This window comes from Myotis myotis, unplaced genomic scaffold (assembly GCF_014108235.1).
Source record: "Myotis myotis isolate mMyoMyo1 unplaced genomic scaffold, mMyoMyo1.p scaffold_m19_p_12, whole genome shotgun sequence".
NCBI classification, from domain to species: domain Eukaryota; kingdom Metazoa; phylum Chordata; class Mammalia; order Chiroptera; family Vespertilionidae; genus Myotis; species Myotis myotis.
The window spans coordinates 28,651,087-28,668,129 of record NW_023416316.1 but is presented as its reverse complement, the minus strand read 5'-3'; the positions used below and the strand labels follow the sequence as shown (position 1 = coordinate 28,668,129).

At 41.6% G+C, this 17,043-nt stretch overlaps 1 protein-coding gene across 3 annotated transcripts in view; it reads right to left on the bottom strand.

Moving 5' to 3' along the window:
* Positions 1 to 1,407: 1,407 nt before the first annotated feature.
* DCAF12 (DDB1 and CUL4 associated factor 12) overlaps positions 1,408 to 17,043 on the bottom strand; it is a 29,858-nt gene continuing 14,222 nt past the window's right edge. For all 3 annotated transcript variants that reach the window (XM_036330563.1, XM_036330564.1, XM_036330565.1), the window contains exons 3-9: positions 14,068 to 14,274; positions 12,879 to 12,939; positions 8,153 to 8,346; positions 7,208 to 7,273; positions 5,503 to 5,665; positions 4,245 to 4,423; positions 1,408 to 3,504 (exon numbers count right to left, since the gene is read on the bottom strand). In XM_036330563.1, coding sequence (XP_036186456.1) covers positions 3,346 to 3,504; positions 4,245 to 4,423; positions 5,503 to 5,665; positions 7,208 to 7,273; positions 8,153 to 8,346; positions 12,879 to 12,939; positions 14,068 to 14,274 — 1,029 coding nt within the window. In that variant the 3' untranslated portion in view covers positions 1,408 to 3,345. The remainder of the gene's footprint in view (positions 3,505 to 4,244; positions 4,424 to 5,502; positions 5,666 to 7,207; positions 7,274 to 8,152; positions 8,347 to 12,878; positions 12,940 to 14,067; positions 14,275 to 17,043) is intronic.

Below are 17,043 nucleotides of genomic sequence, written 5' to 3'. Positions count from 1 at the left end.
AAAGGATGACCTGAGGAGCCAGTAAGCTATTTGGAATGAGGCATGTGGCCTGACGGGGAACAAGGAAGTTATTTCATGGCCTGGGAGTAGGAACTGCTGGCAGGAAAGGGAGGGACCCCATAAAATCCACAAAGCCCTTCTGTGATACATACTTTGCTGGAAAGTCTCACTGGAAAATGGGAGCAGGGCCAAGATTCCATGGAGGCCAGAGGCCCAGGCCAGGCCCACCCCACATGTCGTCACCTTTTTCTGAGCAAGTTCCATGAACACGCATCCCACAGTAACCAAAACCTGAGGTGGTGAGGAAGCATGTCTTTGTTTTAATCTGTATCTCCCCAAAGTAAATTGACCCTAGAACACTTTGCGACCACCAATGGCTGTTCCATGGGTTGGGAATTCTAGAAACCCTCATTCTGGCAAAGGCTAATGCCAATCCCGTTCAGTAACTCTTCTCTAGGAAGCCCCTCCATTGCTTCAATTCATCCACCTCCCCCTTTCTACTTCACAGCCTTTAATTATACAGTAGGTGCCTGTGTGAGTCATGTTTGGAACCAGTCTCTCAGAGACAGGCGCAACGACAGCTGAATCCAGCTTGTCCTGCAAAGGACCCAGTGCCATGTGAACAGGTACTGCCTTGCCTCGCTTGCTCTGTCTGTGGCCCAGCCCTGATGGTCTTTGGAGATGGCTGAGGAGGGGGTATGATTTAGCAGTCTGTCTTTTTCTCAGCTACAGCCCTCAACAGGCCCTGGGAAGAGCAGCATTCACTGTGTCCTCTTACAAAGGGCAGCTATGGTTCCAACCTAAAAAAATGATGTCTTTTTCCCAGAACCCTGTGCACCCACTTCCAGTTGTTCTCAGGACACCTTCCACCAAAATACATAGGGCCTATCACCAACCCAGTATACAAGAGGTCAGCTGTTCAAATCCATAGTAATTAGGATCAAGGGCTAGTACACTCCATCCAAGTCAGCCTGTATTTTTTTGTCAAAAAATTTTTAATTGTTGAGAGAGAGAGAGAGAGAGAGAGACAGAGAGACTGACTTATTTATGCATTCATTGGTTGATTCTTACGTGTGTCCAAACCAGGAATGGAACCTGCAACCTTGGCATGTCAGGATTATGCTCTAACCCACTGATCTTCCTGGCCAGGGCCAGCCTATATATATTTTTCAAGCACCGAAGTACTTTCAGTGGGCATATCCACCTTCAACTGGATCCCAGAGTAACTGATCTTGGGTCTGAGATGGGGCCAAGAGCAAGTAGGTCTTTGTGTTTGCACTTGACCTGCCTTTAACCTTGAGTGAACACTTGCATTTCCCTTCTGCTCTAAACAATTATAGCACCCCAAAAAGTAATTTAGGGCCTTTTCCCTGCTGCCTCTTGGCTATACATACTCACACAAACCACTTTGCACTGAAATAATATTTATTTTTTACTTGGCAAAAAGTCAAGTGCTACATTTTTTAAAACAAAAAACTCAATCAAACGCATTACCCATCACAAAAGAGGGTCTGGCAACAGTACAAAACATCCTACTTAAGAACTTAAGATCTTTTTTTTTTTAATATATATACAAGTTGGTTTAAAATGATAGAAGTTCTGTGAGAACTAAGAAATCTACAGCCTGTAGTTTAATAGAAAAAAAATAAGACAATTAAAAGATCTACAGCATCTAGCATTTTGCTTAATTCCCCGTTTATAGCACCTATTTCTCTAGGTTAGAAGATGAGAATTCTAGAACCTATGGTATATGTATTGTACCAAGATACGGTGACTTGCTGACTTCCCTCCCACCAGCCCCCATCATCAAGAAAACACTCTTTTCAATCTCCCCACTTACACCTGGAACAAAGAGGGATGACTAGGAGAGCACTTAGAACCTGGAGTGCAGGAATAAATCTGACTTTTCCTTTCCCCAGAATGAGCTGTTGACCGAAGCCGAGAATGTACTTCAAATGGAGGAGGAATTTGTGGGTGGAAACAGCTGTTACCGGCAACATGATGCGTAAAAAGTAGGGAATAACTGGACATCACACTCAGTCAGTTGCCTGCAAGTTTAAAAACCTCAGACTAGACAGTTCAAAGGAGGAACAAATTACTTATCACATCAAAGCTTTTAACATGCACAATGCTGGTGGCTGCTGGCCACCCCATCGCCACCCCAGGACTGAGCCAACAGAGTAGAAGAGGTGGCTTCAACCCCAGCCCCACTGTATTAAGAAAAGAAACGTTCCACACATGAAGCACACTCTATACACAGATAAAACCCCTATTCACTCCTCCCCTCCTGGACTGAACCCAATTTAGAAAACAAAGTAAAACCCATTGGGAAGACCAGAAGAAAAGCAAAGTAGTTTCTCCTCAAAGCCAAGGGAACTGAGTATGCTAATTTTAGCTGACTTGAGGCCTCCAGCTCCAGGCCCCTGAGACACCAGATAAGGTCTTATTTGAGGGGAGGGCAAAGGAGGCTGGGATGGGGATTCTCTTTACCAAGTTATATCAAGCCTTCTGCAGCCTCCAGAGCTGCATTTGGATGGAGACTGATGTTTTAGGGGCATGGCCACTGGCTAATCAGACAGCAAGTTCAAGTGGAAGTGATGCATCAACAGAAGTGTTCTCACCCGGGGGACACACAGATGGAAAGACAGGTAGGGGACGGATCATTTTGGAGCCCTGGCACAAGAGTCCCCAGGAAGTCTGCAATCTAACTCAAAAGGTTCTCCTGATTTTTCTTTGTTTTTACTTTTTATAATCAGTGTTATTAGACTTTAAAAAACAAGATAAAGACTAGTCCCAAAGCTGGACTCCGTGAACAAAGTTGTTTCTTTTATAAATATTTTAATTACAAGTAATCCTCACTCCAGGTAATTTCAGTAACACACAGTACTTGCAGGTACACAAGTTCACATGCACACATGAACACATAGCCCCCAAACTTTCACAGAAAGTCTGACAGCAACCACATAATTGTAAAGGAGCCCTACCTCTCAAGAGTGAAGTAAGGGTGAGAATGACTATGTCAGCCTAAAGAAATCAGAGAGAGGAAAGTGTGTGTCACTGGAAAAAAAATACAAATAGGGATTAAAAATGTTTGGGTGAGAAGCCAAAAAGAAAAACCATAGTAAAGTGAAATTCTGATTACCAAATCGGAAAAACAAACAAACAAAACCTTCAGATTTCTATATCGAGCTTCTTTCTGTCAAAGAACCTAAATAATAGGCAAACTTGTGTTCCCACTAAAATATGAGGGCCTCACACAATTGGAAAAAATCAAAAGAAGAAACAAGGAAACAGAGGATGGAAGTTAGTGTAAATCTCTGCATTTTGGGAAAGAATTAGTTGTCATTAACTCCAGAGCCCAGCATAGTTTCCATGGAGCCCTGAAGGGAGGGGACCCCCTGCCACAAAGAGTTTTGTTCCGGATGAGTCGTAGCAGTGGGTGTAAACAGCATTGGGGAAGAAATCAATGTCTGAAAAGTAATTCCTCCAGGTTTCATCATGATTCTATGGGAAGAGAAAGAGACTCTGTTAGCACCTCTAGGTCATGGGGCAGGAATGGACAGAAATGCTTTCTGGTCTCTTTAAGAGCAGAGGGTCTTCTACCTGTAACCTGATGTAAGGAGACTGATGCTTATGTGAACAGGGACCTCATTTTTCCAAATGAACATTAAAGAGGAACTGAGCAGGCTGAAGAGTTGCTATACAAACCGAAGGTCTTCTCAAGACAGCTAGAATCAAACTCTTCAAGAAATCACCCCTAATGCCCTGGCAGCCTCAGCAGCATGTTCCTTCTCCTTCCTCCTCTATTCTCACCTGGGGCAGGGGTGGGGAAGTCCAGCCCGTGGGCTGTAGAATGCCTGCAAAATCATTTGGTCTGGCCCTGCCAAGGCATTAGGGGTGAGTTAATTAAATATCTGACCAAATATAGCAGGCTAATTTTTAAGTTAATTTTGTATGGCCCACAAATTATAAATGTTCAAATGACCCTTGACAGAAAAAAGGTTCCCCACCTCTGACTTAGGGTGAAAGCCTACGTCAACTAGTGTGTCTTATTGGGCCTGTTTTCCCAGGGATATGCAGACATAAAAGCAAAATCAAGTGAAAGTACCTCTTGTCCAAGGAGTGTCTCTTACTTGTGCAAAAGTATGTGGGTAGGGGTGTGTCAGTGAGAGTGGGAGTGGGTAGTAGAGCAAAGACAATTTTTCTCTCTGCCCAGTAAACATGTCGGGCAGGGGCTTACTTACCAGCCAGCCTTTGCCAGTGGTTAGTTTCAGATTCTCCCCTGCTAGTCTGGGCTTGGACCCATAACAAGCCGAGAGCCTCTCTTCTAGGAATCTCTGAGCTCGGATGTCATAGAACAGCAGGGAGCCGTGCCCAGTGCCTACAGTGATGATGTGTTCATAGAAGCTCACTGACCGGATCCCTGAGAAAAGTAAAGGGGGAGCATGCACTTACACCTGCTAATCTGAATTTCTGACACTGTGTTCACACAGTGCCCCCAATACCAGGCAGTGCCTTTCCTATGGCAGGCATAGTGCATGAGAAAGCTGAAGAGCCCTGATGCCATACTGCCATCCATATACCTAACAGGAAACTTCGCGTAATCCTCAGAGAAAGGTCAGACATCTGGTGATGCCCAAGATGCTTTTGGCCTGAGATCATAAGTGTACTCTGAACCTCCTTGCCTCCCCTAGACTCAGTCTGGAGTCATCATTCATAACTCTAAGCTCTTCTCCATTATATGTTTCTAACTTATACTGAAACTGAGGGTGATCTGCATATTTACAAATCATTACATTAATAAAGACTTCCTTGCCAGGCCAGTGTGGCTCAGTGGTCAAGCGCTGACCCATGAACCAGGAGGTCACGGTTTGATTCCCAGTCAGGGCAAATGCCCAGGTTGCAGGCTCACTCCCTAGTAGGGGGTGTGCAGGAGGCAGCCTATCGATGATTCTCTCTCATCATTGACGTTTCCATTTCCCGCTCTCTCTCCCTTTCTCTCTCTGCAATCAATTGAAAAAAATAAACAAAACATATTAAGACTTCCTTCTAGCCCTAGCCAGCAATGGTTAGAGCACAGGCTTGTGGACGGAGGGTCGTGGTTCGATTCCCGTTCAAGGGCACATAACTCCATCCCTGGTGCCAGTAGGGGCCAGTGCAGGAGGCAACCAATCAATGTGTCTCTCATATCGATGTTTTTCTCTTCCTCTCCCTCCCTTCCATTCTCTCTAAAAAGAAATGGGAAAAAAAAAATGTCTTTTGGCACATAAGAGCTGCTGGGTAACATTTGTGTAATCAGTATTTCTGTATTAGGTATAAAGCCAACTTCTGTAACAGTCATAAAAATATCTTAAAACTGTTCACATTGTAGGCATCATTGCAGTAAAGTCTATTTATTCTTTCCCTTTCTACTCTCATTATACACATTATTCTCTTTGTTCTGAAATGTGAACAACTAATTATAATTGAAAACAAACAAACCCAAAACACAAGGACTCTTACCACTGCCTCGCTCCCGGGAGCAAACAGACTTGATGTTATATGATGGCTGCCGTGGATCCAAGAAGGAGACATGAGCTTGGGAGCCCACTGCATATACTGACCATTCACTTCCATAAGCCAGACACACATTCTCACGGCAATATGGGAGTTTGGTGGAGAGGAGCTGCAAACACAGAAAAGAGATGCACCCATGGCACTACCTGAGAGCAGAGGGCAGGACATTGTTCTTAGACGCCCACCTCTGGCGTTTCCCTCATATACAAGGACATGAAGTCAGAGACAAAAGGACAAGCCCCAATTAAGGGAATAACACCCTGTTCCACACCTAGGTATTTAAGAGAATGACTGTAATAAACAATATCCAGGTTTGGGAAAAAACTCAAGCTGGAATTAAATCATCAGAAGTAGAGAGAAAGGCCAAGACCTACAGGTGGTTTCATGGGATAACCCCAGGGCTCTAAAACCAAAGTCCCACTCTGTTCTCCACCTTTCTCACTGCTCTTCAGACAAAGAGGCTCAATTCTAGCTACCCTCAGCTTAACTCCCCAATTGTATGGGGGTTGTACACTATAGAAAACACACTCATGGGACTGACTGGCTCAACCCCAGGTAACCCCAATCTGTCTTAACCCTGGTCCTTACTGTTAAACCAATTCTCAATGGGTGCCTACTGCATGTAAGGCACCAAGCAAGTGAAATTAAAAAACCACTAAGATATGAAGAAATCAATAATTCCTGAGGCTCTGATTCCTCTTGAAAAGAGTTTATCACAGAAGTAACAAGTAGCAAAGGCCTCTGGGATGAGAAAAGGGCAAAGGATCCATAGGTAGGCTCAATTTCATGCAAAATTTGCTTGTAAACATTATAAATTCAAACCATATTCTCATTACCTTATATGATTATTTTAGGAATGACTTATGTTAGTTTAACTGATCTTCAGTTACCAAGTGGTTCCTAACATTTAGGTTTTCCTACACTCAGAACATGCCAGAGTCAACAATCCATAAGCACATGTTTAAATGCATTGTGGATTGGGGACTGCTTGTTAAAAGGAATCTCCTAGCAAGCCCTTGCAATGTGAAAGAAGTGCCCCCTATGATCTCTTTTAAAGACTTTTAAAATATATATATATATATTTTTTTAAAATATATTTTATTGATTTTTTACAGAGAGGAAGGGAGAGGGATAGTTAGAAACACCGATGAGAGAGAAACATCGATCAGCTGCCTCCTGCACACTCCCCACTGGGTATGTGCCCGCAACCAAGGCACATGCCCTTGACTGGAATCGAGTCCACAGGCCAATACTCTATCCACTGAGTCAAACCGGTCAGGGCTAAAATATATATATTTTTAAATTAATTTCAGAAAGGAGAGGGATAGAAACATCAATGATAATCATTGATCAGCTGCCCCCTGCACGCCCCCTACTGGGGATTGAGCCTGCATCCCGGGTATGTGCCCTTGACTAGAATCGAACCCGGGAACCTTCAGTCCACAGGCTCTTATCCACTGAGTCAAACCAGCTAGGGCTTAAAGACTTTTAGGAGAGGCATGCCAGACTCAGGATTTCATACACCATGAAACCACATGCCCAGACCCTTGATTGGTGCTTTAGAGAAGAAGGAAAAGGCTCAGGGAGAATTAAAGTATTTTAAACATAAGGTGAATTTTTAGGTAAAGCTATTAAGTCATGCTCATCACACCTTAGACAGTGTATTTTCAGCCTTCCAGAGATGAAAGTAGCCATCCAGAGATACTGCTCCCAATTCCTACAAGAGCAATGGAAACAGGTTACATTCCAATCTGTAGCAACTAATACACAACAGTAAGCAGGAGTCTTTAAGTTCAGGTCCTCCCATTCTTCATTCCTATCCCATGATGATTCCAGCTGGTGCCAGGGAGTATCATCTCATTATCAGCCCTATGAAATGCAGCTTATTAAACTGATGCACCTCCTTAAAAGAACTCAAGCCATTTCATTTTCTAGTAATAACATAAAGCCCTTACTATGCAATCATTCCCATGACATCCTGTTTGACAGAGCAGAGCACACACATGAAGGACGGTTTTGTGTGTCCCAGTGTGAGAGCTTCTATAAGTGGAGGGTCTAAGCTAGGAGAGGTAAGTCTACCCCTAAGCCATAAGTATGGAAGGGAGATATTAGGCTAAGAGAACTAGCCTTGATTGTGGCCTGATTTAGATTTTGAGAGAAGCCTTTTTCCTCTTCTGGCTCTGGGTCTCCATCCCAACACTACTGAATACCCCAGTTTCAGGAGACCTAATGCAGTGATTACATAAGATCTAGTGGAAGTGTTCAGAAGAGGAAGTGAAGAATGAAAAGAAACTGAATACCAAAGAGATAAAACCCCCTGCAAAGGTATAGTGATCCTGGGGAAACTCTCAAGAGGCTGACCCACAAATATGGACCATCCAGAGAAATACAGCAGAGCTCAATACACAGGAGGGTTTCATAACCTGTTATAATTTCTCACCAGCATCCCTTAGCCTTCAAGAGGTGCTCTGTGGGCTCAGAACCAAGCTATGCAGCAAGCACTGCCTTGGGGAAAGAGAAGGAAAGTACATCTTCCAAGACATAAGCCAAGAAGTTGGAGAGTAATGGGCTTCAGGAAACTTTGGCAAGCTCATACCTTGTTCTTGTTATTGAAGGCCAGAGCACGGACCTTGCAGTTGTCAGGGTTTGTGTCTTCCTTGGGGATGTCCTTTAAGGCCTTGTGAGTGATGTGAGCATACACAGGGACCTGTGACACATTGTGCCTTGCGTCACTTCTGGTTAACACATCATCTGTCACCTCCCAAAGTCCCATAGAACCATCACGTGAGCCTGCAGGTCAAGGAGACCACAAATGTCAGATATACTCAACTCTCTAAAGGACAGTCCCACAGAAGCCAAGATGGGCTATTTTAGTCTAGCTCTGTGCGCATCATCCTCGTATGTGCTGGTGCTTGTTCAGGTGGCCCACCCCAAAACAGAGAGCAATATGCATTTTAACAGCTACACCAAGAGAATGATTTGACTAAGGTCTAGGATTTAAAAGATAACATTTAAGCATAACAGAGTTGATACACTTTTTAAAAAATTAGTTTGATAAAGCTCAGTAATTTTTCAAGCCAAATGCTTAGGTCACCTGGGCATGCACACACAAGTGACTTCTACTGGGCAGCAGGGTTCAGGAATCTCCACTTCACATCAGTTGTTGCTTAACCTTTTCTGAGTCTTGTAATCCTTTGAGAGACTTAGGAATTTCTTTAGAAAAATATACAAAAATACCACATTGTACATTTATTTTCAAGGCGATTCATGGGTCTCTTAAAGGCTTTCCACGGGCCCATAGGGACCACACTCCTTGTACTAACAATGACTGTTCTACATAAAATGAATGCTTGAAAAGATAGTTTTCCTTAGTAAACAATAATGAAGCACTTAAAAAACATTTTTCTTTAGCTGGTTTGGCTCTGGATAGAGCATCGGCCTGCAAACCAAAGGGTCCTGGGTTCGATTCCAGTCAAGGGCACGTACCTCAGTTGCAGGCTCCTCCCCAGTCCTGGCCTTGCTGGGGACTCATTCAGGAGGCAACCAACCAATGTCTTTCTGTCTTTCCCTCTCTCTTCCACTCTCTAAAAATTATTTAAAGAACTAATTTGGCAGCAAAATATCCTCGGGTGAGAATTAAAAAAAATAATAAGAACATTTTTCTTTAAATTGTGCCCTAAACACATGGCTGATGGTAAAGTAAAATGGGACCATCTTTCTAGAGTACAATTGAGCAATCTGCAGCAAAACCCAGACGCTTGTGTTCCCATCTAGGAATAATCCTGTGTCATAAGACCCATAAAGATGTTTATTCAGAACAATCTGTATGTCCAACATTGTGGCTATAATATAGTTATAGAACAGAATATCAAGAACCACTAAAAAAAAATCATGGTTTTAAAATTCCTTTCCAGTAAAGTTATTTGCCAACTCTCCTTGGAAACCAGAAGGTGCCCTTTTCCATATTTAAATCTCCTGAATGCTTTGTAGTAAAAACTGTCTAACATGGCAGAAATATTCAATTTGTTTGCATCATAAGAATTGTGGGCAGGGATTCAAAGAAGAGAGTTCATCATGTGTGAAATCTAGAAAAGTCCAGAAAGAGGGAGCATCTGGAGAACTTCACAAAGTTTATTTTGCAAATCTATATAATAAAAGCCTAAGTGACGATTATGGCAGAACAACCAGAATGACCAGTCACTATGATATACACTGACCACCAGGGGGCAGACGCTCAACACAGGAGCTGCCCCCTGGTGGTCAGCGCACTCACACAGGGGGGGCGCTACTCAGCCAGAAGCCAGGCTCATGGCTGGCAGTGCAGTGGCGGTGGCAGGAGCCTCTCCCGCTTTCACGGCAGCACTAAGGAGCAGCGAGCCGAGCAGTGAGGAGCAGCAAGCAGGCGGGTGGTAAGGAATAAGGGTCCTGGACTGCGAGGAGAAAGAAAACTAATACCTGGGTGCGTTAGAGGGAAACTACCAAAAAAAAAAAAAAAAAAAAGGCAGAGAACATCTTAAAGGCAGTCAGAAGAAAATCAGCAGGCAGACATACCCCAAGGGGTCCCGGACTGCAAGAGGGCACAGGCCGGGCTAAGGGACACACACACACACACACACACACACACACACACACACACACGCCCCAGTGCACAAATTTTGTGCACCGGGCCTCTAGTTTTAAAATAAAACTGCACAAGTTTTTTTTTTAAATTTTGTTTTGTTTTTTGACATTTTCCCATTGCTTTTCGGAGAGAATGGAAGGGAGGGAGTGACAGAGAGAGAGAAAAACATTGATGTGAGAAAGACATCAATTGACTGCCTCCCACATTTGTCCCGACCAGGGTCAGGGATTGAGCCTGCAACTAAGGCATGTGCCCCTAACCAGAACTGAACCCAGGACCCTTTAGTCCACAGGTCAACACTCCATCTACCGAGCCAAAATGGGTGGGATAAAACTGCACAAATTTTATTATGAAAAACTTCAAGCATCCTGAAATGTTGAAAGAATTTTACAAGTTGTATACTTACACCTATATTCTATTATCAACATTTTATTGATCTATCACATCTATGCATATATCTATCCCTCTATATGATCCCATTTTAACCAACTAAAAAATATGTACTAAAAAAAATCTAGCAAGATATATTTCAAAATGTTAACAGTGATTACCACTGGGTAGAGATATGAGTAAGCCTTCTTTCCTTTATCTGTATTTAAAAAATTTCTTACGTGTAGACCTGGCCAGATGGCTCGGTTGGAGCATCATCCCATACACCAAAAATGTTGCAGGTTCAATTCCAGGTCAGGGCACATACCTAGCTTTCAGGTTTAATCTCCAGTTGAGGTGCATACAGGAAGCAACTGATGATATCATTTCTCAGCCTTTTGGCTAGGATCAAGTGTAGGAAGCAACTGATCAATGTTTCTCCCTTCCCCTCTCTCTCTCCGGTCCCCTCTCTAAAATAAAAAAAATCAATAAACATATCCTTAGGTAAGGATTAAAAAAAATTTCTTATGTGTATTACTTTTACAATAAGGAAAATTATTTAAAGAACTAATTTGGCAGCAACATGAAGATTAAATTGGAGGAGACAAGACTAAAAGCAGAAAGAAAATATGGAAGGATACTTGGGTAACTCGAGAGATAGATGATGACTGCCTGGCGGGTATGGCTCACTGGTTGAGTGTTGACCCAGGAAGGAACAAGAGGTCACTGGTTTGGTTCCCAGCCAGGGCACATGAATGATGTTTCTCTCTATCCCTCTCCCTCTTTCTCTAAAAAAAAAAAAAAAAACCTCAATAAAAATGTACTTACAAAAAAAAAAAGAGAGATGGATGATGAGCTCTAGAGTATAGAAAATAGAAAAGAAATTGATGGATAGAGAGATATTTTAGAAAACAGTATCAACACGGCTTGGTAACCTAAGGAAACTAAAGAGCCTAAAATGAGTCTTAGTTCCCTAGCTGTGCAATCGGTGAAAGATGGGAACACTCACTAATATATGTCGATTCATGGGTGGAGGTAGGGGTGGGGTAGTCTTGGAAGAGAGATCGTGAGTTTGAATATACTGATTTTGAGGTGGAATGTTCAGGGGTTGATGCCCATCATCATGTCTGAACATTAGCACTGACTAACAAGTATTGAGCATTTTCAAAATAGCAGCCACTATGCATTATCGCATTTAATCTTCCCAGTGACCCTCTAAATTATATAAATTATTACCCATATTACAGATGAGGAAAAAAAGTCTCTCTCAAAAAGCTTAAATAACTTGCTCAAGATCATAGTGCTAATAAGTGGTAGGACCAGGATTCAAATTCAGGTCTCTAATAGCAGAGGTAATGTTCTTAAAACCTGCCGTTATTGTACAGGAAATGTATACTTGGGCATTATCAGCTTGAAAACATGACACTGGCAGGAAATCTGAAAGAAGAGAGGGGTGGAGCCCAAACAAAGACAAGTCCTGGCTTTCACCAACCAAATTTAGTGCAGGTTACTGACATATCAACAGTCCCTATAGAAGTGACATGACCACCTCAGCCCTCTCATTCCCTGGGGAGACAAATAACAAGGAATCCCAAAACTTCTGAACTACTGCCGGGTAATTTTGACCTGTGAATATGCTTATTAGATTTATTTTCCCTCTTGGCTGCTTTCTATTGCCTTGCAAAGAATTAAATAACCTCTCAGAATCTAAATTTTCTCATTTGTTAAATGAGCCTAGTAATGCAAACCCTCTAGAGTACTGTCCTGAGGATTATATAACATAAGTGAAGTACTTACATTAGCAACTAATAAGATTACTTTTGTTTGGGGATCTGGAGTGGGGAATTATATTTTTACACATGAGTACCCAGTAAAAATGGTTAGCACTCTGAGCCTACCTTCTAGGCTACTGTGGGTATCTAGAAAGCATTTGTATATCTCTAGGTTATCTTCTCTACACTCGTTTCCATACATCTTTTTCTGACCTACCACTGGAAAGAAATGACATATAGCTTTTAGCAATAAGAAACTTAACACTATATAGTTAGTTGTACAAAAAATGGTTATTGCTCCTAATACTTTATAGAACATGTCAACTTTTCCAAAACATGTTAACACCATTATTTTAATGAAGTCCAACAAAAACTTTAGACTAATATGCCATCACACATGCTTTTTTGGAACAAGGCAGAGTATGAATAATAAATAAGATCTCCTGACCCCTAGTTGATTTTCTGTTTACTGGGCTATTTTCATTCACATTATTCCTTTTCAATTTCTAACTTCCCTCCCTCCCAGCCACACCAAAAATCCTTACAAAAAGGCAATTTACCAGACACAGCCATAGTGTCATTGATCCATGCAATTGAAAAGATCCAGTCCTTGTGCCCATCCTTGGGGAGGAGGGAATGACAGGTACAGAGAGGGGTGGGAGAAAAAAAGGAAATTAGTAAAATAGAATTACAATGCACACTCTTGAAAAGCACACAAGCCTGGGTGAAAATATCTTTTTAAAAATTACAACTCTGATCTCTTAGGGCATGATCTCATAATCTTTAACTCTTACCTGGAGATGCAAGGCTGGAATAAAACTGGCATAACTGTGAATAATAAGCATGTCTAGTTGACATACAGCTCTGGCCTTCATTCTCTGGATGTCTTCTTTGGGGCTCTTACATAGTAGCATAATCACTCAACTCTCATCCCTCCAACCTCGTCATATAGTCTCTTCCTTGCTTCCTGCGACAACAACTATAACTGACCTTTCTGCTGTTTCTTTCATTTGAAACTCTCTTCCTCCAGACATCAATATGGCTTGCACCCTCATTTCCTTTAAGTCTCAATGTCATCTTTTTTAATATAGTAAATAATATAATAATATATTATAATAATATATTTAATAATATAATATTTTTCAATTATAGTTGATGTACAATGTTTTTTTTCAATTACAGTTTACACTCAATGTTATTTTGTACATCAACTCAAATGTCATTCTTATCAATGAGGCCATTTCTGAAATAGCATTTTCCACCACTCTATTGCTTTAGCCTGCCTTATCCATGGTACTTATCAACTCTGACATTCTGCTGATGAGTATTTATTGGTTTATATATCGCCTCCCTTCACTAGAATGCAGGCTTCAAGAGGATAGGGGTTTTATCTGTTTTATTGACTGCTGTACCTCAAGTGTCTAAAATAATGCCTGGCCATAGAAGGCTCTCAATAAATAGTTGCTGAATGAATGCTTTAATAACTTGCTCTCTGACTATGGGCAGTAGTATGTGTGTGGAAACTGGACTCAAACACTAATCAACTGCTGCTGGCTCCCGAGGTACGCTGCTCGCCCCTTCATCAAACAAATACACTGTCAATATACCTGATACTCCCTATGGGGAGTCATCCCTATTTCTGAAATCTTACCCCCACACCTTACCACCAGGGGTAGGGGGTCAATGTGACCTAGCAGGCTCTGTTGAAAAACAAGACTGCCTCTAACTACAGTTATTGGGGAAACTTACATCTCCTACACACACAGGATCTAGTGTAGGCAGCCGGTAGATGGCAAGGCTGTTGGGGTTGTCTCCTCCAGTGGCTAACAGTGTTCTAGAGGGATTCAGCTCGATGGCATGGATACCACAGCCCTGCTGAGTTATACCTCCAGGCTCCCGGTCCTTCAGAATGGGAATCTTGGTAATCTGGCTTGTCTGGATATCCACTACAAAGAGCTGTAAGAGAAAAGGGAAATATGCTAAATAGTTTCTCTTTAATGTGGCTGATCCTGAGTACAAATATCCATTAGCCATCAAACATTTAATCAATGCCTACTACATGCTATACTGGGAATTATTAAAGGCACTGGCAGCACTACCAGTCATATGAAACATGAAGATAATATAACAGAGAAAAGTATAATATGCTACATGCACCCAGATTAGGAAGCAGTAAATTTTGCTTGGGATTCAAAGACAGCTTCAAAGAGAACTTGCATTAGACTATGGACCTAAAGAACCTGACTAGCCCCAGCAGGCAGCTCAGTTGGTTGGAGAGTCATCCAGATATGCCAAGGTTATGGGTTTGGTCCCCATCAGGACAAATGAAAGAATCAACCAATGAATGCATAAGTGAGTGGAACAACAAATTGATGTTTCTCTTCTCTCTCTCTCTCTGTAAAATCAAATTTAAAAAAAAAAATAGCTTGACTAAAGGTTTTTCTGCCAGTCTGGGCATATTTTCAATATCAAATTTCTATCTACACATGCATAGAAACTTAGAAACAAATCACAATTCCCAGAACACATCACAACCACTATTAAACATACCTATAAATGCTACTACGATTGCTGGAGTGACCTAAGACATATGACAAAGTAAGAGTTATTAATATCTCACTGCTTATGTGTATCACACACCATTTTGTTCTATGCCTCCATGCTTTTGCTTATGCTGCTGCTGCTGCCTGAAATGCTCTTCTCTACCCCATTTACCAATCTAAGCCTTTTTCACTCTCCAAGATTCAACTCAGAGAAATGTATTATCGAAAAGATCAGTCTTAGAAAAAGGGCATTCCAGAAAGTCTACATTCAATTCTTTGTGATTTAATGATTTACTCCTTCATTCACTCATATATTCTAGGTGCTAGGAATTAACTATGAGTAAGAGAGAAATAATCTCTGCCCTCATATATCTTATAGTTTCAAGAAGTTGATTTAAAATCTTGTCAGCAATTGTGCCAAAGCCAGATCACGTCAAATCTTTGTATACAGTAATCTACTGCATGGGCAGAAGGAGATCTATGAAAGGAGAAATTAGATAAGCCTTAAACTTAAAATCCACCCAATCACCCAAGCCTGGGGTTTATCCTAGACTTCTCTTTCTCCCTCACTTCATCATCCAATCCAGTCCTGCCAAATCTACCTCCCTAAACATTCTTACAGTTGGCTCCTTCCTCTCTCTCACCACTTCTCCCCTGGACAATTGCAATTAGTCTTCGTGCTTCCAGGCAAGGCCACCATAAAAAAACTCTTCTCGCCGAAACCGGTTTGGCGCAGTGGATAGAGCATCGGCCTGCGGACTGAAAGGTTCCAGGTTCGATTCCGGTCAAGGGCATGTACCTGGGTTGCGGGCACATCCCCAGTAGGAGATGTGCAGGAGGCAGCTGATTGATGTTTCTCTCTCATCGATGTTTCTAACTCTCTATCTCTCTCCCTTCCTCTCTGTAAAAAAAATCAATAAAATATTTTTTAAAAAAAACAAAAACACACACTCTTCTCCATAATCAGTCATCTTCGTAAAAATGGGAATCCTCCCATGTCAATTAAAAAATATCCAACAGTTCCCCTTTACCTATATCCAAAACCTTAACGTGGCATGAATATTCTCCGCAATCTGGCCCCTACCTATATCTTTCTAGCTCAGTGGTTCCTAACGTGGAGCACAAGCCCCACAGGGGGGCAATTTGAGAATGAGTTATTAACAGTAAATTTTTTCCATTTATGGTTCTAGGGGCCTCATATACAGTATATAAATTGTTATATATTTATGCATTTCAGTTCTCTAGTGTATGTTTTGAAACTTTATTTGCTATTTTTTCATATCACTTCATTTTTTTTTTCTTAGTGATTTCTTCCTCATACTTCAACTGTCCTTTCCTCCTTTTATTTTTCTCTTTCATGGATGCCATGTTCTTTTGGACGCTTGTTTAGACCAAGTTAATGACCTTTTAGGCTTCCACCACATTGAATAGGAGTTCACTTTTTAAATAAGAATTATATGTCACGGGGGGTGGGGGTGGGAGGTCAGGATTTTAGAGATGCTTAGGTGGGGCATGGCCAAAAAAACGTTGGGAACCACTGCTCTAGCTTCACACCCTGCTGTTGACTGTATGCTTATAATTATTATTCATGCAAAAATCTTCAATTAAATAATTATTTTGTTTAATGCTCATGTTGTTCACAATGTCAGAAATGATTCCCCCTACTTTTTTCTTTACCTGGCCAACACTGACTTATCATTAATGATTCAGGTCAGACATATCCTCTCTGAATATTCCCTAAATTTCTAAGCTTGTTAAGTTCCTCTCTCTTTCTCTATTCTTATTTATATATATATATATATACACACTTTTTAAAATTGATTTCGGAGAGGAAGGGAGAGGGAGAGAGAGATAGAAACATCAATAATGAGAGAGGATCATTGATGGGCTGCCTCCTGCACACCCCACACAGGGGAATGAACCCACAACCCTGGCATGTGCCCTAACTGGGAATCGAACCATGACCTCCTGGTTCACAGGCTGATGCTCAATCAATGTGCTACACTAGCCAGGCTCTCTTCTTTTTTATTTTAATTTTTATTTATTGATTTTAGAGAGGTAGAGAGGGAAAAGGAGAGAAAGGGGGAGAAACATCTATTTGTTGTTGCACTTATTTATGAATTAGAATCAGTGGTTGATTCTAATATGAGCTCTGACCAGAGATCAAACCTGCAACCTTGCT